This window comes from Dermacentor silvarum, chromosome 7 (assembly GCF_013339745.2).
Source record: "Dermacentor silvarum isolate Dsil-2018 chromosome 7, BIME_Dsil_1.4, whole genome shotgun sequence".
NCBI classification, from domain to species: domain Eukaryota; kingdom Metazoa; phylum Arthropoda; class Arachnida; order Ixodida; family Ixodidae; genus Dermacentor; species Dermacentor silvarum.
This window is the reverse complement of record NC_051160.1, coordinates 27,238,167-27,261,578: the sequence shown is the minus strand read 5'-3', so window position 1 is coordinate 27,261,578 and position 23,412 is coordinate 27,238,167. Positions and strand designations below refer to the sequence as shown.

General features: G+C 42.7%; 1 protein-coding gene across 3 annotated transcripts; it reads right to left on the bottom strand.

The window, feature by feature from the left end:
• Positions 1-392: 392 nt before the first annotated feature.
• Positions 393-20,809, bottom strand: LOC119457823 (macro domain-containing protein CT2219). Of its 3 annotated transcripts, none has more exons than XM_037719567.2 (9): positions 20,741-20,809; positions 20,329-20,408; positions 19,507-19,632; positions 17,766-17,894; positions 14,639-14,755; positions 12,165-12,268; positions 6,068-6,098; positions 5,628-5,707; positions 393-647 (listed from the first exon to the last, which is right to left on the bottom strand). In XM_037719567.2, the coding sequence occupies exons 1-9, from the start codon at positions 20,788-20,790 to the stop codon at positions 558-560; spliced, it is 807 nt and encodes a 268-aa protein (XP_037575495.1). In that variant the 5' UTR covers positions 20,791-20,809; the 3' UTR covers positions 393-557. The 3 variants fall into 3 exon arrangements, with proteins under 3 accessions (XP_037575495.1, XP_037575496.1, XP_037575494.1); XM_037719568.2 differs by lacking the exon at positions 20,741-20,809 and adding an exon at positions 20,509-20,730; XM_037719566.2 differs by lacking the exon at positions 20,741-20,809 and having other exon boundaries at positions 20,329-20,732.
• Between the last annotated feature and the right edge of the window lie 2,603 nt (positions 20,810-23,412).

Below are 23,412 nucleotides of genomic sequence, written 5' to 3'. Positions count from 1 at the left end.
CAATGTCATCAAAGTATCAGCGCAGCACATCGACTGCAAACGTGTGTCCTGAAGCGTCAGGCAAGGCAGCTCGTCACCTGCTAGCGGACGCCCCAAGTTCAATATATCCAGCGTATATTTCATTATGCAGGAGTTATTTTACGTGAGCATTGCTAACTATGTCTCCCGTGTTTGATGTAGAGAACAATTTGCTTCAGCCGAATTGATTATATTCAGGTTCGACTGTACTTTGCAGGCATGAGACGATGCTCTTCTTCCGCCCACAGCCGCTGCTGTGTTTCACTTGCTTCTCCTAAATTTTCATTCTTGTATACTTCTTAACAGCATCAAGCAACATGCAAAACAGACAATGTTTGTTAGGTGTAGCTGAATCAGAAATGATCGCTCTTCGCTTCTTAAGTTGAAGGGCAGCTTAGATCCAGGGACGTTCCTGCGTCCCCCACAGTTTATTCAACCAAAGTTTTCACGACTACATCCGCATTTAGATAATAAAATGAAAAAAAAAATTAATCTAAGGCAGGCAGTAGTTTGGGGTGGGATGAGTGAAGAGCCTCCTTCTACCCTTGCAGAGGAAAGTACTCTGGGAGCAGCTTTTCATACAACCTGACGTCCACTGCCAGGAACAGGCAAAAGATGATTCTGTCCACCTGGAATGTAAATGGAAAGTGTGAGGGAAGGAGTAATCCGAGATAAAATGAGACTTGCACCAGTGGTGAAGTGAAACAAGCCAGGCTCAAAGATACCAGAATCCTCTTAGCATAACGAGTAGTAAGTGCATGTACACGGTGCTCCAATATGAAAGGGAACACCGAATTTACGTTCAAAGCCAGTAATTTTTCTTGTGTATGCTCGTGATGAGAAAAAGTTGCATGAGTGGGCTTCTTCAACAGGTTAACAATATAATAAACAGTCGTGAGCAAGGTTGTGACTTGCACTGTATCAAGAATCACTGCCTCGACACAGATGAAGTGTTCCCTTTCGAATTGGCAGCGAGTTTACATGCACATAAATGTGCTGCCATGCCATCACAAGTTGCAGCATGCTGCGAACAGAATCCACAAACCAGATTCATTATTCTTACATATGAGTACTTGGAACTGTTTGCAGCGATTAGGCAACTTCAGGACCATGGCTCCCTCACATTTTCTCACCCATGTCATTTATACAGCCTTTGTTAAAGATGTTGAACCTTTTGTGCTTATGTATCAAAACCATGTATGATTGAAACCATATATAAAAACCGTAACATGGCCAATAGAAGTGAACTGCGGGAGAAGGAACTACTCGGACTACGCACTCACTGTACAGGTGGAACGGCCCAGACGTGCCAGCCTAATCTTGGAGACCATGACATTACGCGACTTTCGAGATCAACCAGATAATGCCTTGCACTGTGTCACGCTGGTGATCATAAGAGGCCACGAATTTCCAATAGCGATTTGTAGACGCCTGCCAGTGCCAAAGCTGTTTTCGAGCAGCATGGTACAATTGGCACAGGAGTTCCACCCCTGCATTGTATAAAGGTGCCTTACTAATGCACCTTAAATTATTTTTCTATTCAGTGTCCTTTTAAGTTGTGGTTGGGGCTGTGGTGGCGTGCTGAGTGTGCAAAACCATGCATCATACCACCTGCATGTGAAATAAAAGTGCTCCCACTGTATTAACAACTGAGGCAATCCCCACCAAAGAAATGTTCACATGGATTACATTGCACAAAGCCTGGACATAGGTGTATCGAGCAGAAACCATCTGAACAGAGGGTATTGAAACACCCGCGCTGAAGCAAGGTGTTTCTCCATATGTGGCAACTTTAATAAAGTGTTGCTTTATTTGGTACTCGCAATACGTAGAAGTCTTCCACCCAGTTCTAACACTAGAGCACTGAGCAGCTTAGCAATGGTATTGAATGACAGTCATAGTCAATACACAGTACACTGCATTGACAGATTTGGCTGTTGGTTACTGCCCCATTCATTCCATGAAATGGTAGTGTAAAGAAGCAGTAAATGATGTTGTGCAATGACGGTGTTCTGGAAACTTGAGTATCAAAAGTGAAGTGCGTTCCAACACCAATTGTGATCCCACGATTACGTGATGACATGCACTGCAACAGGACTGTGCAACAGTAAGGCACCAGAATGTAGACTACCGAGTCACAGGCTACAGCTCAAGCAGTTTGAAATACAACGTGGATCGTGCTGATCCATCCATAGGCGGCCTAGAAATCGTGTCTATGCAGTAAGCAGCAAGCTTGGCTAGCCATACGTCTGAAATGAACAGACTCACAAACTACAAGTTTAACTTGCTTCTAGAAATCAACAGAAATCAATTAGAATCTAGCAGCTACTGCCGCTACAAGGTGTAATCCAGTGGCACTTTCCACTGATTTGTTAAGCACCGCACGCTCTTGGCACAGACTAAATTTTTCTCCCTTTCACGGCTTCCACCTGTTCCTATCATGCTGTATTCGAAAAGCTGCTGTATTCATGCTGTATTCATGTGATCAATGCAGACTTGGAAGCCATTTACCACTATCCTATTCAGCACATTTTAAATATGGTCACCAATATTCCTCACCCTATCAAACCTTTACAATTCAGGCATTGGTTCTATTACAACAAAAACAACAAAAAAGGACAGAGTGTCGACTATCCAAACATAGAGGTAAGCGTGACATGCTTATGCTGTCATGGCTACCAAGGACCATAACAACACTCTTGAAGGAGTGATGATGACGAAAATAATGCAGATGTGACTGAATGCTCAAGCTGCTCTGAAGCCTGTGTTTTTGTGTTGTGTAAACAATCAAGGGCCATTCCAGGTATGTACTGCTGTGTAAATACTCCACACATCTGGTGGAGGTGCTGGATACACCCCACCACAGTCGAACCTCGATATATAACGAATTATAGAACATAACGGAGTAAATCTAAAATGTTCCTTGCCGATGTGTGCATGTAACGAATATATGTTTTAATGAATACTGGATATAACAAAGGTATTTTCGTGTCATAACAAGATTCGACTGAGCAGCCAGGTCCTGGATCACTGCTTTGGATGTGTTGGTCCAGTCCAGTCACAAGGTTGGTCCAATCACAATGCTTGAAGATGGTGAACGATCCAGGCAGGCTTTACAAGTGGAAATCCTTTCACATCCCAATGACCATTTCGCGTTCTTCGACACAGACAGTACAGATGTAGAACATTGGCTCGCATTCTACAAGCCCGTCAGCCAGGTGGGATGAGACGATGATGCTCGTCAACATCATCTCCTATCAAAGGGGTATAGCACATGCCTGGTTCAATGCATATGAAGAAGACCTGAAAAATTGGGACATATGCAAACAGAAGCTACAGAATTTCTTTGGCCAACCATTTGTCAGACCCAGGTCATGCATTGCAACGGGACTGTGAAAAAAGTGAGGCACCAGAATTGCGCGAACAGCATGGAAATATGTAAGCCTCCTATCACAAAGTTGATGAAGACATGCCAGACGTGCACAAGGTCAGACATGTATTAAAGGGCATAGCTGATGATGCCTTCAACATACTTCTCGATAAGAACTGTTGTATGGTTGACTCAGTCATCACGGAATGTTAGCGATTCGAACAGGTTTTTTAAAAGCAGGCGCATTACTCAATGCTTTAACCGGCTCTCTAACAGTGCACTAGACAACAGACCAACTTGCTTTTCTCACTCTTGTACTTTTACTGGCCGTATCTTGTTATTGCTGCAGCCAATGGTACCCTAGACCAAGCTTTCATGATGACTACCATCAAGATTGCGAACCTTGGCCTTGGTTGTCACACTTTCACCTACTGAACACTTGATGTTGTCACTTGAAAGAAGTGCTCCAAACAGCCGCCATCCCCTCAAGGCCATGAGTCTGGCTTCTCTTAATGTGGCCACTTTCCATCTCCAGCTTAGTCCGGATGCCTCTCAGGAAACTAGACAATGCAGCTCAGAGGTGATTCTCCATTGTCGACGAAGAAAAAAAAAAAATCTCTGCTGATTCTTGACTTCAGATAGAAGTTGCTTAGTACCTCATCGATGACCTGACAGTATTATTACTCTTATCGACAGTGGGACTTGTATACTGGGTATTTTATTTTAACGTTAACAGAATTTTCGAAACCCACCCAACACATTTAGCACAGATCTACTTAATGAACTGGAATACTCGGAGGTGTATACATTAAAAATCATTACGCCTAATTAACTAATGAACAAAATTTAGCTAATTAACTTTTCAACTACTCATTTCAGCACACCTAATGCAATACACGAATTAAAGCCAGTGATTTCAAAAGGCATGTCCCCTTGAAATGAATTTCGACACTAGCACCAGTTCTGGGATAAGTGCAGTTGAACTTGCCAAAAAAAATTTACTGTTCTCCCACTTACTTTTTTACTAAAATGTCTTTTTATGCACTGAAGCTTAAAAGTTACTGGAACACCAATGCATTTCGTCACAAGCTTCGAGAACACACATCTAAAAACTGGTGTCATCCTCAGAATTCGTTCGAAGTGGATATGACTTTAAATGTCACCGGCTACAACTCGCGAATTGCAACATGTGGCGTAGTGTAATTAGTTTAAAAGCTAATTACCAGTAAAAGTTTGTTGATTAGTAAAATATTCCCTTTTGTTTTTCGTGCAAGTAATGTCTGCTTCTGAGAGTAATCTAGCTCAACAAGTAGAATTGTGCTACATTTCACGGGCGATTTTTTAAAACTTCTGTTAACGAAAAAATAAAACAGCCTGTATATACAGCAGCCCTAAGAAAGTGCTCTTGTGGTAAAGCTGCTTTTCATGTCTGTCCCAAAGCCAGTTCTATATGTTTGCAATTCTGCAATGCAAAACACACCAGATGGGATTGCCGAGTGCTCTGTTGAGAATGCTACGATCCGACAGCTTCACAATTGCCAACTGAGATAGTGATGCGTGCATCTCATGCTCTCCTCGTCTCAGCGACAGTACAAAAGTATGGCAGTACAAATGCCATATGTGACAACTTGATGCCCCTGCACCAAATTGTGTCAAATTAACATGTATCTTGTGTATTATGTATTTTATGTGCATGAATTACAGTAAAACATTGCTAACACGGAGTTGGTGGAGAACGTGGATCAGGCACGCACTGAGCGATGTACTAATTAACCGACCATGGTAGATGAGTGGCTATAGAATGACCAGTCAGAAAAACGTGTTATTCTCACTCAAACCCACACGCAGACAAGTTTTGTGTGCGAGCAGCCAGCAAAAAATCTGCGACTTTCACTTGCCGCCGTAGCGGGCTTGCAGCGATGACAGTGTCCTCAACCTCGGCAAGGTCGCGAGCCAGTTTCTCCAATAGGCCCCACTTCTCTGCAAACACCCTCATGATGGTCAACGCACTAGCCACGTCAGATACGGAAGGACCATTATCCATGTGGTCATCCATGACGATGACATGGAAGCGCCAGAAGCTATGGGAGCAGGAAACACGTCATAGCTACCATGCTTTGATAACAGTGGTGACTGTACCTTGATTTCAGAATTAAAAAGTTATAAAGTTGAATTATCAAGGACCTTGCAGACTTCAACTAAATATAGTCACACACTGAGTGCAGCAAATAGTACATACCTTGTGAGCATTCTCGTCTGCTTCTAGCCACTCGCGTGCCGTTGACAGTGCCACATGAGCTGCTTTCTCGTTTGGATAACCTGGAAACAAACAAAGCAGGACAGAATGATGGCATGCATGTTTTGGACAGCCACTGCCAAATTTCGTAACCTGCAAGCCTTAAGCAGCATTAAAGAGATGACAGACATAAGAACAACATTCCGTAGTGTTTAGACGTTTGGTTGCGTCTAAACACTACGGAATAAGATGAACCAACTAGCCCAGCAACAAGTCCTGATAAGAACAACACACAGAGTTACACTCTTATGTCTGTCCTTGTCTTTTTTACACAACTAAGGATCCCTGTATAATAAATCTAAAGTCCAAATTACTGCCTTGGTCAAATTCATAACCTTGGTCATTTACCGATTGAATAGTTTTGTATACAACAATTCCCTTACCGTAGACACCTGTTGAGATGCATGGAAATGCCTGAAAGAAAGAGAGAAAAAAAGAAAACAACAAAAAAGTTTTAGAAACTGACAAGTAACATGTACCGATGGACAACTACGTCCTAACCCTCCTTTAGCAGAAACCTACCCAACTTTCAATCTCAAGCTCTCTAATTATGCAAGAAACTTTGCAGAATGCCCCACTAATATTTTACAAGCTGCTTGTGGACGCATCACCTATTCACTAACTCTCTCAATTAACATAAAGTTAATACAATATCCATGTAGCTACACTAGTGATACAAAATTATGATAAGTCAAGCTATAGTGACAGTCAGAGCACCAAATTGTTCAAAGCATTAAAGAGCCCAACTACAACAAAATTTTACTCTGCCTAAATTGGTCGTAATTCAGTAGTGCATAGTACTCTTGCAGTCTTAGAGAAGACGCAGGGCGGGTAAACACCTCATTCTTAAATTAGCCAACCACTAAATGGCATCTTAGCACACAATGCAGGCACCTGGTGGTGGTCCAATAGCACAGCCTCTGAGATTGGGCACCGCGTGCAGGATTTCCGAGTCTCGGAGGTCATGCCCTGAACAGCAACACGTAGGCTATCCTGAATAGACCGTCACGCCTGGACAAACAAGTGGGCACTGGTTCTTCGTGTTCTGGCATCTGCGCCAGCAGATGATGCGCCGGTTCTTTTGAAATGACGGTGGACAAAAACTTCCACTCTTGCAAATGTTTTTGTGATGCGTCCACTCGCATTTCAAGCGTTATATCCGTGCCGCACGGCACTGAAAACGCCATTAAATAGCTAATGCCATAAAGTTTACAGCCGTTCAAGTGGTGTCGCATGGGAAACTTAATGTGATTTGCCTTAATGTCATTAGTAATTGAATGTGTTCGCTACAACTCATTCCACTAGGAAATGCATACTCACGATGACACATCTAGCACAGATTTCCTGCTATTGCCAGCTAGATTCTGAACCAGTGACGAGGCATGCAAATGCTGCTGTCAACAGCCATGCTCATTAGGTTGACGCTGTGTCACCCTCAATATGGCTGGCACCAATTTTTCTTCTCGACTTTGGATGGACGGTGGTGAATAAACAACAAAGCCAGGCTCACCCCACCAGCTGTATAATTCACATATTATTACACTGAAACAGTCGTTTCCAGCTGTAGACACATGTATATTTTTAGTTTAACACTCAAAAACTGCTTGTTTCAGAGGACAGTTCTCATCATCAACACCGTGGCAAATGACAAAAAATGTGCACATACGGCAGCAGCTTCATTTCATTGGGGGATTGAAGAATTAAAGCATTGAAGATTTAATGCTGCTTTTCACACCTGTGTGGCACACATAAAATTTTGCACAGAGGCTACTCTGATACTAGACTATCAGAAATTAGGCCTTTTATGCGTTAAAAAATTATGCTGCAGTTGGCAAGGCAATTGCATAAGCGACCACTGTGGAAGTATGGTACAGTATCCTGATGATGTCTATCCTGTTTGTAACAGGCAAACGATACTCGACCAGTCATAACGAAAAGATAATTACAGTGCATTTCAAGGTGAAACAAAATGCGATTTAAACAATTTTATATTTTTTCTATAGAACTGGTTCATGCTTTCTTTTCACAGCACACTATAAGCGATAGCTGTAGAAAGGTGTGTGGCGCTCTCTCTGTGCAGCCCTCTGAATGATGCTTGGCTGAGCATGGCCTCTGATATTTCAAGCAAAGTAAACAATTCTTATGATGTACCATCTCAAGTGATCCATGGTTTTCATGCAACTTGCTATTTGAAATTTTGAAACTAAAATTTTCTCAGTGACCACGGATTCTTGCGGTGCAGAGCAAAAAACTGTCAGCCCTTCCACTGGGGTGGAGATAGAAGACCAGCGAAGCTGTACTATGGTGGAAATTATGTATTTCCAATTATGACTATTAAGATGCGATGGTGTAATTTGTTATTTTAACTATTAAATAATGAGAAATATATATGATCCGGTGGTTTTCATTTATTTAGTGACCACAGGGACCATTGCCTTATGGTCGCTACGGTACACCGCCATAGGGTGGCGGTGTAAGGCAAAGGTTGACAGGTTCTTCATGAACACGTCACCAATGCCACGTGTGTTCGGTTTGAAAGCGGGCAAAACGCCGCCGCCGTCGACAACAGTTCTGCGCGTTGTTTGTGTGACCACATACAGCCGCTGTCAAAACGCTGGCGTGAGCAAGCGGGCCAGCAGCAGTGAGCGAAGGTTCATGCAGTCTATCACTTTAACGGAAGCTGTGCAGCGAAAGCACAGCGCATACAAAGGTAGGAGCCGTGTTGTAGATCGCTTTCAAGATATGGTGCGCACGACCGCCCGGGGCTGCGCAAAGTACAAGTTGCTCAAAGAGCAGAAGCCGCAACCCCTCTCTCCCGCACTGCCTTCCCACTGTCCTCCTTTTGCATGGGAGATTGAGTCGCCAGTTACCCTTGTGCCCAGTCGTAAGATACGCATTTGGTGCCGCAGCTAAACGTCGCCTCGCTCCCTCCCTCCCTCCAGTCCCCCCCACTGGCCTTTCCCGCGACAGAAGTGGCGTTTGCTCTCTGCCGTGCATTCGCTCCCCGTGAAAGCGCGGGTCCCTCGCGCGCTTTCACTCGCACATACAGCATATGGCCAATGAGAGTTTTTTTCTACATCCGGACGCGACCGTCGAAGACTGAGCCCTTAACAGCTTTGCTGTAAAATGAGTTGACTTTCAGGACCTTAGTGTGTAACTGCAACTAGTCATTTAGAAGAGCTGCAACTAGTCATTTAGAAGAGCTATGAATTGGGCTAGTTGGTGCGCATTCATTTTTTTCTTTTGCACTATGTACAGTAGGACTAGTCATATCATTTGCCTTTAGTGGCCCTGTAGGTAACTAAACAGCATTAAAAGCCACGTGCTACAACATTTTTGACAGTGTATGCAAAAGCCTCGTTTCAGTTAGCGTAGATATAAGGCAGCCTTCATGCAAAATTTTGCATTTGAAATATGATTGGATACATTGCAAAGAGCTTGCAAAAGTAGATGTGCTTGACACCTGACCTTTAAAAAAAAATTGCCGCCATTATTGGTCACCGGAAGCCATGCATGAGTCAGAATGTGCGGCTCCCTTGCATGGCCTCAGAGATTAGGTGTTGCCAAGGCTGACCATGGCGTGCTGAAAAATCTCAGAGGCAGCGTGCTGCGATTGACATCACATACACTAACCACCAGGTGCACACGTCATCTGCTTATGTGCTGTTTAAAGGCTGCTAAAAAAAAAAAAGGCAGAATATCTTTGTAAGCGATAGCTTTGTAAGCATCCCTCACTATAACCGGAAGAACCAACATTAGGTTGATATATTTGTTAGCGATATCTTTGTAAGCATGCCTCACTATATCATGTTACCTATCAATGCACACATATACACATATGAAGGGACACACACACACACAAAATTGCCAGACATTCTTCAAAAGAGAAACAAAAACATGGTTTCACTGAAGACGAAAAGGACTTGGGTTCCATCAAATATTCTCAAATGGAGTCAATATACTTGTCCAACCTTCTCTCCCCACTGCTCGAAGCAACTATGGAGCTCCTCAAGCTTAGTGGTATTAGTGGCTCCTGCGAAGTCACCTTCACCTTGTGCACAGTGGCAAATCTCCTTTCTTAATTAAGCTTTTCGCATGGAGCTCGATCTGACAAATAGGGTGCGTGGGGAATGCTGGGCAATGCCGTTCAAGTCAGTTCTGATGCAATTTTTTTTCAAATCCTTTGTATTGCTTTTTGTCCTCTCTGAACCGGTGGGGTACAAACATTGTGAAAATGCATCTAATGCCTAATTCCGCACAAAAAAAATTTAAAATCCACCCACAAGAGCTTCAACTCATGCCAGCAGCTTCTGAAATCTAGTCAGTTGTGTAGCAACGACTCTCACTGATTCATGTTGAAGTTTGTGCAGCGCTCACAGTTGGACGAAGGACAAGGAAAGTACATGAGAGATGCGCTGACTGTCAACTGATCTTTTATTCGGGAGCAAACTCGTTGATTCTTTATCAAACCTATTTGACAATGTAGTAAGTACAACTGGATGAAAGTCGGCCGAAATGAGAATGGTCTTTAACAGACATTTCTCCTCTTGGAAGCGCCTAAACCACACGAAACTCAAGTAAGGTTCTGAGTCTCTTCAATAAATGTAGTTTCAAGCATTTGAATTGTTTCTTTGATTGTTTCTTTTTTCAAGGACAGAGCAAAATCTTAAAGAAGTTTGTCGTCTGTTACTAACAGACGTGGCGATTTCGCAAGTGTAGCGCGGGATCAGTTGGTAAAATTAGCACAATGAAGCTGTAAGATTTTTTTACGGTAATGTCGGCTTGGGTACTGACTGGTGAAGTGTCTACCTACACTCACTTAGCAGGACAGCACAGCAATACAATTAAGAAGAGCTCCACAAAGGTAGTCCAATTTATTTCGGGGGTCACCCCTCGTACATTTGTGTATTACATACTTAAGTATGTACAGGTTTATTGTTTTTCACAATAGCTTGAATAAAAAGTCCATGCCTCCTCTTTTTTTTCTTTTGTCCAATTTTCTTACGACACCTCTTCAATCCGGCCCTGCTGGTATTGCATGCAGGTGCAAAGCGAAGCTTTGTGTATATTGGTGATGCCTATTTGATGCTATACAAAGACTGGTTTGGTTTGGTTTGATGAGTGTAGGAATTGTAGTGGGTCATGCTCATTCAGGATTATTGTCCAAGAACTGTACAACCACTGGCACATACTGTGTAGCTTAATCAACGAAAATAAAGTAAGTCAAAGAGTCCGTCAAATATAATTCACCATTCCATTGACAAATCGGTGTGCTTTAGAGATGTCTTGTGAGCCAACATTACATGTTCAGGATTTATGTGGGAGGTTTCTTTTTGTGACGCAGAACAGAGGTGGGCATACTTGGTCAGCATATAAGGGTCGTATAAGCCTGTTTGGTGGTACTCTCATTTTGAGACTACCTAAGAACTACAAGGTTATACGTACACTGCCCAACTAAAATAAAATTTGCATAGATGCGCCAGCAAATTAGACTCGCTTATTTACCTGATGCCAAGTGGTTTGGCATGTTTGAAACAACTGCTTTCTCTGTACAGATCGGTCTCTGTCACTGGTTTTAGGATGAAACTTTATAAAATCTAGGCACATTTTATAGGGGATCCTGATGTCACTGCTCAGCCAAAGGTAAATATTTTAGCTTGAAACAACTAGCTTCTATTTTCTGATTAGCCTAGCATTTACATTAGTCGACTAAAGTCATTAAGCTGTGAGTGGACTCCAGCTGGTTCAGCTCTCTTTCAGAGGTGAAGAGCAGGTGCACTGCAGTTTTTGTGGGTGGAGCTTCTTTGTAATTCTTAGGTTGTCACCAACTACAGCAGCACCAAGTTGGCAGTAAACAGCCAGAAACTGACAAACTGCAAAGCAGATGGAAGAGTAACAGAAAAAAAAAACTATCGCTATAAAATTGGACAATTGCCGCTCGTTCCCAGCTTTACCAAGATTCCTTCAATGTATACTACTCACCTATAATGAATTTAGCCAAAATAAAATTTTGTTGCAGATGGCGTTTAAGGTCGGATGCAAAATACGCAGTAAAGTACACTCCCTATCGTTAGTGTTTTCGTTGCCAATGCTACAGTCTGCAGTTGATATAAAAGGGTGACTTCGAAGCCCTAAGGCAGCTTCATTAGAAGATTCCTGCGGGAAGTAGTTATCCAATTTAGCCATAATGAAATTTCGTTGCAGATGGCCTTTAAGGTAACTCTAACAATGCAAAAAAATGCAGTAAAATACCTAATGCTAACGCTACTGTTTCATTTCTTGCCAATGCTACAGTCTACAGATGATTTAAAAGGGTGACATGGAAGCCTTTAGGCAGTTTCATTAGGAGATTCATGAGGGAAGTAGTTAAACAGTTCAGCCAAAGAGAAATGTTCTTGCAAGTGGCATTTACATAAGTATCGTGACGGTGATGAAGATACTTTAGCTCCACCCAAGAAACTGCTACCACCAAATCCTCACCACTGTCCGCAGCTTGTGCGCCTTGAGGGTTTCGAGGCAAGTGAGGTAGCAGCTGTGCAGCTTGGCCTCATTCTCGCCAACAGGACCGACTGTGTGAATGACATCTACGGGAAGAAGAAAATATAACAATAATAAGGTAAAGTATACACTCAGTTGTCATAAAAGCAATTGCAGAAGCGATCACAGAAGGATCAGTGGTTCAACAATGGGCGAGCCCCTTGTCGATCGACCAATCGACAGCTTTTATTCCGGTGCCGTTACTTAAGTTTTTTAAGATTTTAAGCCATCCAATCGGTCACCATGCAGATTAAACAATAACATCAGCTTCACGAGCGCATCTATGGAAGTACTATTGCTTTTAACTCAGGGGCTCTACCGTGTGCTATCCGTTTATGGAGTGATTTCTCGGTTACATCATGTCTGAGCAATATCCCATTAAATTTTGCTATCACTTTAACAATTATTTCTCAACTAAAACTAGGGTATCTTTGTTTTATTTTTCATTTTTCTGAAATAGTGCACGCATAAATTTCATAATAGCATAGGCTCATTTTAAACTTTTGACTGTCATCAACAATGAATCATCTGTTTTTCTTTCTTTTTTTTCCCCTCGCTGCTTGATGGCATTCTTGTAAGTTTACTCTTTCACTGATGCTGTTGTGTATTTTGTGCCAGGTGATCCTTCTGTTTGTTTTGTGTGTGCATGTTCAAATAATGAGCATGCTTGTAGCACAAGTTGTATCTTCATTGTACAGACGTGAGCAGCCTTGTCTAGAACGCGGGAAAGGCGGCTTCCTGGGCTCTCCGGAGCCAGCCAGCGACATCTAACGGTAGTTGCTCGGCCCAAACGTGTCCAGCACCTACCGTTAGATGTCGGACCCAGCAGCCAGCATTAGACGTCACTGGCTGGCTCCAGAGAGCCACGGAAGCCGCCGTTCCTGCGTTCTAGACAAGGCTGCTCACGTCTGTACATTCAATGTATTAATGCTTACTGCTACTAATGCAATAGGTTCTGTGAACTTCTGTCGAGTGTGATTCGTTAAATCAGAAACTTCGTGAAATTGGGTTTTGTTAAACAGAGGTTTGGCTAATTTCATACATCTGTCTTCACTATAACAAGGTTCAACTAGTATATAGTAACTGACTTCAAGTAAGCTCTCTGTGCAAGCACATTCCGTGGAATAGGCCAAATACATTGCCCCATCTTCTGAGTATTCTTCATCAGTAGTAACTTCATTTTCTTCATAATTTATAACATTTTATCTAATTTCGTCATTTTATCTTTTCTTATCTTCATGATCATCCACAAAAACATGCATTACTTCGTACCTGCAATCTTGAGAAAATGAACAAATCACTTTTTGAAATATTCTAATTGCTCTCGCAATTTCCCATTTTGCACCATAAGCACAAGATGAGAGGGAAAAAAAAGCTTTTCTTCTGAGCATTTAAAATTATTGAGAGAAAGCCAACTAACTCTCTGAGGCAGCTACTCACAGTGAAATTAAGTGACCTGATGCATTATCCTTAAAAACTTTCTAAGAAAAATTTTGCATTTACCGCTGCTTTGTTCTTGCTCAAACTCTACAACAAGTTCACATCTTATGGTTTTGATCATTCAGTATAACACATAGCATTGTTATTTGCCTAGCTTCTAACAAAAAAAAATGTGTCTGCCTTCATTCTCGCACTTGATGAAGTCAACATTGCATATGCAATCGAGTAATGGATTCCAATTTCGAATGCCATGCTTTGCTGTAAAACACACGATGGATGTGACCAGGTGAAGTCATAGCTACCATGTTTTGGATGGCACTTATGACGAGAGGCAAAGGCAAATTTGCATTTTCACCTAGACAAACAAAGCGAACTACATATTTACTCGATTTAGACATGCACCTGATTTTAACACGTGTGACATTTTTCATGGCCAGAAATGGAAAACACAATGTCCTCCATCGTAAAAGTGAAGCATACAGCCACCTTCGTTGTTCCCCCACCAGATTTTCATGGTAAGAGAGAGAAATAGGTCATTTTTCTCTCGTGGGAAAAGAAGAATTCAAAAGTTGGAGGTCGCTGGAGATGTGATTTGGACACTAGCTGCAGGCGATCGCCAATGATGACAAACTTGCAGCACTTTTAGTATGGCTAAGCATGGATTCAAAGTTGGAGATTTGAGATAGGGGGTGGGATTTGGAAACCACTTGTTGCAGTTTTCATTTAGTATTTGGATTCTAACATGCATGTCAAATTTAAGTAAATTTTTTCATCAAAAAGGTGCACGTTAGAATCGAGTAAACATCCTCACAGTACTAAGTGTTATATTTCATGATCTGGACCATAAAAGGTAATATTTCTGCAAAATTTTAGCAAGAGCAAAGCACCTGTAAGCACGTTTTTTTTATTTCAAGGTTAACGAGAAAAAAATGAAGGTCACTCTAAGGCTAGTGTGCACTGCTTGACCTCACACTTACACTTGGCGGGCAGCTTGTAGCCACCGGTGATCTTGGCCTCACCGGTCGGGCAACCGTTCAACGTGGCGCACTCTTCCTTGAGCTTGGGTCCTGCGGCACTGTGGATGGCACCATCCACTGAAGGAAGAAGACACTTTCTGAAGTGGCAGTGTTGTAATTAAGGGCCCCTTACCAGGCTTGGCCGTTTTAAGCAAACAAGCATAGCGTATACATGACGCGCTGACTTTCGTGACTGCAAAGTATTACGATGCTGACTATTGTGTCTGCAAAGTATTACGGCTGAAATTTGAAACCAAACATTGTGTGCCTTCCCTCTCGAGGAAGCCAGCTTCTAGCCAGAGAGTCACTGTCACACACACAAATGCCTCTTTGCAGTGCGTGTTTCGTCACTCACCATGAGTAATTATCTAATGCGGAAAGTTTAACACAGGAAAAAAAAAAAAAGGAAAAGAAAGAAAAGGAGGCAGGGAAGAAACACTGCTTGGGAACACTACGTTAGGCAGAGGGACAGAGTGTCTCCGTGGGCAGTGACACTCGCCTCCTGTCGGCACGATAACAGGACAGCTAATTTCTTCTATCTCCTCTCATAATGAACCAACCTGAAAAATTATTCAGGTGAAATGCTCTTTAGGCGGTGTTTTACAGCTTCCAGTGTGTAACCAAAGTTTCCAACGGGGCCTGGGGAGGAGTTCTTTAATAGAGAAGCTGCAAAGTGCGGCATCGTGAAGATGCAAAGAAAACGTCCCAACAGACTCTGTACTCCATTTCATATATAGCAGACAATGCTGCGAAGGCTTGAGAGACTTTTCTCATTGCTGGCACTCACGACGAAAAAATAGTGTGTCACATACGAAAGATATATAGGTACGCGTCATGTGACACGATGCGACATTAGGTCTAATACCTATATGTTGCAAAAAATGATGCAAATATTACACAGAAGGGGTCACAGATCTGCACTTATAGTTATACTACTGAACAAAGGTGAGTGACCAGCTTTTGTAACCAGCGACTGGAGTGCGCCGCTAGTGCTTGTGACCAAAACGCACATATTGCATGCTGGAAGCAAAAAGGTGTACAAATACTAATACACAGTTTGAGATAACTGTACATCCACAAGGTTGCAGTTGTAATATATTAAGTAGTTATTCTGCAGAGAGTGTAGCAGATAAACAACTACACTGCAAAACGCGTGGAGCGAAACTTCTATGACCGCAAAACTTGAGTAGCTGCTGCAGCGTTGCCTACTAAGCATAATCCTTTTAGGCACTGCATGCAGAATTCTGAATGAAAACATAGTGCATAAAGAGCAAAAGCACCGATGAAAATAACAATAGTATTTAAAACGCATTGCAGACACACTGACACACTTCTTGTTATACCTGTGCTTCAAGTTTTAATAATGTGTTTGAGTAAAACGAGTTGGTATGTAGATGGGTGGCTGTTTGCTCTCGGTTTCAGTATGCTATGATGTAGAGAGTTCACTTCCTTCAGTGTTTTTCATAATGCTTTACATCAGGCATATATATATTTTTTTATTGTTACTGGATAGACAGGTGGTTTCCGTGTGTGCTAGATATAATACTAGTAGATGTTCTCAGGTCTGACTTTCCTGAAGAAAGTTCTCACATAGAGCCCACATTCTATGAACATGACATGACTAAACTCACTGAAGAATTGAAAATTCCTAATCCCCTCAGCACCCGAATGCTTTTGGTGATTTTAAATATGCAGCAAATGTGATGAAACTAGATTTTCAATACAGACAATTAATGGGCACCTGAAGGAGATAAGAGAGAGTGTAATGGAATGAATATCTTCGTGAAGGCAAGATCAAAGGCACATTTTCAAAGCCCGTATAAACTCTACCACACATTACTTGCACACAAAAGGATTACACTTTAGTACGTGCCGTAGAATCTCGTTTTAATTCAAACGCCAAGGGGGACCGGAAATTTATTCGAATAAAACAGAGTTTGAACTGAGGAGAGCCCCTTTAAATATAGTGCCTGATCAATCGTGTGGTACAGCACGCAATACCAAAACCATCACTGAACTCACATTGAAGAAGTCTTATCATTCCTCCATCAGCGCGCAATGACATGCCGCACTGGAGGCTCCTTCATGCTTGTTTTAAGCGAGATGGGAAAGAAGGGAGCGCACCACTCTCCTTGCTATGGCGCCTTTTTAATTGTCATTATTATGACACACACAGGACATCACGTAACTAGCGATGCATAGAACTCTCGCCTTTGGCTCAGGTTTGTCCGAAAAGCGGTCAATGGGTGTGACAAATCTTGTCTGAAATAACCATTGAGCGGTATTTGGAGTTCAAATTTGAGGGAGTTTTTCTCTATTAAAGTACATAGGACTTTGCTGGGACCAACAGAGCAGTTCAAGTTATCCGTCAATTCGAAGTTAGAAATGTTGAATTATCGTGATTTCGCTTGTACTACGGAGGTTGGGAAACACAAGATATTTAAATTTAAAGCTAACGTTCGTCTTGAAATGCTGGGCCTAGCATCATCGACATTGTCGACAGCCATAACAGTAAGCATAGGTATAATAACGTTGCGGCAAAAAAAAAAAAAAAAGCACAAGTGCTACACGCATTTTTCTTGCCTGTGCTCGCAGGTGGCAACTGCAGCGATCGCAGGAACGAAGCAAGCCAATCTATCACGACATCACAATGCTTCCGCCTCCTGGTTAACAAAACCGTTTCGTGAAACCATTATTTTTAGTAAGTTATCTAGGGTGCTCTGGGATCTAGGGTTCCGAGGATTTTAACCTTCCATTATAAAAAATAAATTATGCACACACAAATCGATGTGAAGCGAAGGTTTCTTGAAGCAGTTAATCAAATGATACAAATTTGATTTTTTTTTTTTTTCAATGTGGGAGCTATTCATCAAGACCGCAGCAGCAGCCACGGTCAGGAAAGTACGGGAGGGTTTGCGGCGGGTGCCCGGACCCACTAAAGGATGCTGGACTTGAATCTCATTGATTTGAAAATAAAGTTTACATTCTTCTTCTTCACCTTAAAAAAACATTGAGATTGTCATGTCAGTGCTCCTTTGTTGTCATCACCAGAATGCGATAGCATGTATTTGTGCTAAGCCACACTCACCGCCACCTCCTCCAAGAAGACGGTTGTTTGCAGCATTCACGATGGCATCGATTTCCAGCGCTGTGATGTCACCGACAAATAGGGAAACTTTGGAGTTGAGGTCAGGGCGAACCTTATATTTTCCAGAGCCTGTAGGAACACGGCAGGGGGGCTTATACACAAATAAAGCAAGATTGCAAAATACCGCTCTACAACTACTGTTCAACAAGCTCAAATCAGATTGTGGGATTTAGGGAGCTTGAGCTTGCAGCCATCTACACTTCTTCGATTCATTATTCATTCATATTCATCTAAAACGCAGAAACTGCTGGTCAATTTGCATAAAATGTGTTGCATTTCAGAGAGAAAGTCAAATTCTAGCAGCTATAGGGTGCAGAATTTTGATTTGGGACCTCATACTTTTTGCAAAAGTTGCTGAAAATCTGCACAAAAAAAAAAATGAGGCACGAAGTTAAATAATCCGTAACCATGCACCAAAAGCGGCTATCGCTGTCCTGTAAACTGCACCTGTTAGTGCATCAGAAGCAGACAAACTTGATATCCGAATTTACAGGTTACATGAGATTCTTACGATATTTGCGAGGGTTTTGCAAAAGACCTGCTCATAAATTAGTGGTATATTAAGAGCGGTTCGTAAAACATCAATTTCATCCACTTTACACATTAAATAAGTGGAGTTTACAAAAATAAGGAATAACTTTTTATTGCTGAGTCACAGAGCTCAAACTTGGTCCTTCAGAATTTTTTTCAATTTTGAACAATTTTTGAAAAAATAAATAAATGATAACCTAATTATTTAAAAATCTGCTTCCTGCAGTCACTCAATAAAAAGTTTTCTTTAAAAATGCAACAATCTTAATCAAATTTGACGCATGCCACGTAAAACGATTCTTCCGTTCCTAAGTGTTTAGGCAGAAGCATACATTGCTACACTCACTCAACGAGTATAATGACTCACCCTTACACTCATTTCACAAGCAAGAAATAGAGCATCAGTAAGTGATAAAGGGTATGAGTGGGCGTGAGTACAAATGGGAGTGAGCGTGGGTGAGTTTGAATGAACACGTGTGCACACAGCGGCGAGTTGTTGGTATATGTGAATATAAACGAACGTCTCTCACAGTGAGTGTACGTGGACATGGGTATGAAACGTCAGTGACTCTTGACGAGAGCAAGTGGACGTCAGCAGCACATATGAGCGAGCGGAGCGGCAGCAAGTGCTAGTGGACGCCAATAGATCTATTTTATGATAATTACTTTCGGTTATACTATCACTTTTTCACAGGATGCAGCACATGGCAGGCTGTATGATTCAAGTAGTTTTGCTCAACCAGCCAATCAGCTCAACCGGTTTTACTCAACTAGCTAATGACCGCACAGTGAAAGCGATTATCTCCGAAAGTGACCCTCCAAGAATACGTCCTCGGTTTGAGTGTGAGCGGGCGCCAGTGTCATTGGCCGTACAAAAGTACAATCTCAGTACAAAAGCATTTCTGTATTCTGGACTCATTGGAATGTGGTCCCCATGGGTGGGGATCTAACCTACGACCTAATGCTCGCAACAGACTGCCATAGTCGCAGAGCCACCGTGAGGAGTAATCATGGCATCCTGCAGTGTCCATAAGGTGGATGTTTTGGTGAAGCAAAATAAGTTTCATTGTCCAAACATTTACTGTGCAATCAAGCAGAGTGAGTGGTGAAAAAACAATTAAAGGAATGAAAACTTTAAACATGTTCATACCACCTCCCGAGATGTTTTTGGCAGCACTGTATGCTGGCCAGTCATCGACGTCTTCAATGATGACAAACTTGCTACCGCACTTGTACGATGCCCGCTTCTCAGCAAGTGGGAGAGACAAGAACTTCTCTGTAAACAAGAGCAGTAGTGTGCAGTAAGGTGCAGTCAGTGTGCCAAAAGTGCATATTATATTGCCCACTTACAGGGATACTAAGGAGAAACATCAAATCAGTTTACATGGATAAAGTATTATTTAAAAATTACACATTCGTTAATTTCGCGGTAGTGTAGGTTTATTAGTCGAGCGGCAAAGGTAAAGGAAGATCAAAGTTCCATTATTTGAATTTCACACCAAAGCTACGTAGGCTTTCTAGCCTCTCAACCAAACTCAAGCGCCAATTAAATCAGTGTAACGTCATGGATTCCAAAGCACTTTGTTGCTGGACGGCTGTGGCTCAGTGACGTCACTAGCCAAACACATCAGCTGACTACGGCAACTAGTGCGTTCATGCGCTCAAACGTCCCCTGGGGTTTTGAAGACGTCCGTTTAATGACGACGGGCCTTCAAAACTTCTATTTCTCTTCTTTTTTTTTTTCCTTTTTTACATGGCACTAGCTTTCGCCGTATTTATCTTGCGCATTCTAGTCGCAATTTCTTCCAAGGTTCTGCACGCCCGCCTAGCGTCTTACAGGTCCGAAACCAATACACAGGGCGTTATCGTTCTCGATAGCACCGATGATCCTGCTGTTTAAAAGCTTGCAACGTCAAAATTACGCAGGAAGCGACAACATATAAAGGTGCTTACCTGAGCACCTGAAACTCACCTCTCTCCGCTACCACTTTGGGGTCCGTCTGCAGGGAGTGAATGGTCGCACCTTCCATGATCCGATGCGTCACAAAAGACCTACAAACCGAGAAAGTGGGAACGCTGACGGATGCAAGAGTTGCGCATGCCAGAGATTGTGTTTTACAGAGACCGACTTCGCAAGACGACAAATGTTTACTGCGAGCGAGGTGTTGCGACATCGCTACGGTCATTCGCCCGGCAGCTGTCTGCAGCTTCCGACACAACCACCACCGCGGCATGCCGTAAGCTTGCACGAACGTGATTGTCGGCTGCAAGCGCTGCATTTTTCTGTAGATAAGGATGTCTCTGACACTCCTTAATATGCGGGCGACAGTGACATGAAAACGCGGGGAGTAAATCGAGGAAATCAACACAAATAGCACACTGACCGGTACACAATCGGCACGACGATGGCGGCACCCAAAACCACGCGCCACATTGTTGCTAGGCGCAGTTGCGACGGCCTCGCTTACTAGCGGAAATGTGGTACCAGCAGATATGCGGCTTTTCTACAGATAATAAGATACCCATTTGCAACAACCATATGAGGCAGACAGAAGATGAAGCCAAGAAATACTGGGAAAAGTCCCAGTTGTTGTTGTTGCTGTCTCAAACCATGGCTCGTACCCACAGGGGGGATTGTTATTCACTTGAAGTTGTCTTTTCTTCCACTTTAGCCTCCCTTACGAATTCTACACTTCAATTAAATACAAAGTTAATTTCCCCTCTGCTTTCCTTAGCTTCGCTGTATCTTTGTTTTATATCGCAGATACTAATAAAAAAACCGTACACCCTGGTTCTCTTGAACTTGTTCCAATAACAGTAACTCGTACAGTTGTATTTTTCCATGAAGCGACTGGAGGTCTATCCGTGGTATTTCATTATAGTAAATAAAGTCTTTATCTCTCTCTCTCTCTCTCACCGCATAGCGTTATTGTGCGCTGTTTGCCTCGCCAATGCCTCCTTTGCCTCGCTATATTGGGGGCGAGGACTTACGGAGTCGCCATCTGTCGGAAGCGCCTCGCTTCCTCTCTTTACTTTATACGCCTCACTTTATTTCCTTTCTTGTTTTTCTACATATCCTGTGGCGTTTGACAAACGCCTGCCCTGCGTCAAAAGGGATCAGGACCACTCGCTTACTTACTTACTTGCGTATACGAAAGAAGAAGGTGAACCGAGGGGCTCGATTTTGTTAATCATAACCACACAAAGCCAACAGACAATGATACCAAGGAAAGCATCGGGGAAATAAAGTGTAGTTGAAAATGGAATGTAGAAAATAATGAAGAAAAGGGAAATGAAAGTGGACGAAAAGATAACTTGTCGCCGGCGGGTTCGGCTCCCGCCGGCGACAAGTTATCTTTTCGTCCACTTTCGTTTCCCTTTTCTTCATTATTTTCTACATTCCATTTTCAACTACACTTTATTTCCCCGATGCTTTCCTTGGTATCATTGTCTGTTGGCTTTATGTCGCCTGCGTATAGTATGAGAGATAACGCGGCGAGCTCCTCATAGGTTTGGCTGTCGGCGCTAAATAAAAACACCTCGCGGGAGCCCTCCTGGATATTTCCGTAAGTACTCTGCAAACGAGGGAAATCTCTTACGGTCAAAATAATAATCTTGGGCAAACATAAAACACAGAATAGTTTACAAGCGCGATCTCCTTACCGAATACGTATACAGTGAACGCCTCTGCGCGTGGTCTCCGCTATGGATCCCGCGAACCGGCTAATTGCCTGAAAGGTAGGCATTCGCTGAGTGCAAACTATGCGAAATATGTTCTTACAGTGGGCTGTCTGTATAACCAAATGAAGCATAAAAGAATGAAGCCTCAATGCAGCGATCGCACGGGTTCGCAGCGACCGACTGCGCGTCTGCATGCATGTCGGCGCACATACATGTTTCGCTTTCGCTGCGAGCGCGTTTTCGCACCGTGGTGGCGACTTCTGATGTACCATCGCGACGATACGGTCTTTTTTATTTTTTTTTTTCAAAATTCTTGGACGTTTCAATATCATTATTTCTCAAGTTGCGTCGCACTGTATGTTTATCGGTCTTCTCAGCGAGCAATTTCCCGCTGCTTCTTTTTCTTATAATCCAGTACATTCAGTGTCTCACGCTAACACAAACATAAGTATATGTCATACCTTTTTTAAATGTGTTTCTTACCCTTTCCATTCCAGTGAACTTGCCAGTATCTAGCATCAACAAGTTCATAGACCAAACATTCATGACATTAGCCGGGCAGCGCGTGCGGGCGAGCTTCTCAGTGCGCGCTTTCTGCTACTCACCAAACAACGCAGCCCCGACGCTGTAGCAGAAATTTTCCTCGCGGAAGTACTTGCCACACACCCGAGTTGTAGCCGATGGCTGCTTGTCGGTTCTCGATGCAGTTTCGCGATGCAAGCTTCACGCAGCTTCTTGTCCTGCGGGTGCGTGTGAAGGCTGACCCCGGGCCCCGTTGCGTACGCGTCCGGCACTGTGGCACCAAGCAGTAGCCTACCATGTCGGACGCCTTCAAAGGCAGCCACTACCTTTTATATATAGTGATTTCAGGTGTTGTCTAGCAGACGCCAGAAGCGGGAACCCCCCCACCTAATCAGAACCGCAGCGCAGGTGGGACACAGCTCGCTTCGACGCTTCCGAAGTAGCCGACGCGGCCGCTCTGTCCATCGTGATCCCTCATACTACGTCATGCTCCAGTGGTGGAGCTCGCCCCCAATATGATAGTTACAGTCGGAGGAGCGGGAAATTATATTGAATATGGTACTGTTTCAAGTACGGTTATTACTTTAATTAGAAATGTTAAATTGAAAAGCACATGCTGTGAACGAAATGCTTTATGACAAGTTTTAATATTTACAGTTTAGCGCAAATAGTGAACAAATACTTAATTATATCAAACATTAGGTCCAGAGATATTTAGAGATTGTTAAAAGGAGCATTAGTAATGAACGCCGTTATTTAATAACAGTATCAAATGTTAGTTAAACTAATCTACGATGACTGTTCAGATAATGCGAATAACATTCTTTTGAGATAAATATGTCACTGATCTGTA

Bases quoted from the DNA above. Each gene is read 5' to 3' on its own strand.
- LOC119457823 (XM_037719566.2), bottom strand. From the start codon at position 20,635: ATGCAGCGCTTGCAGCCGACAATCACGTTCGTGCAAGCTTACGGCATG. The intron at 17,895-19,506 runs GTATGAACATGT...GTGTTCCTACAG, and splicing joins CAAAAACATCTCGGGAGGTG to GCTCTGGAAAATATAAGGTT. The intron at 6,099-12,164 runs GTGAGGATTTGG...TCTTTCTTTCAG, and splicing joins CGCACAAGCTGCGGACAGTG to GCATTTCCATGCATCTCAAC.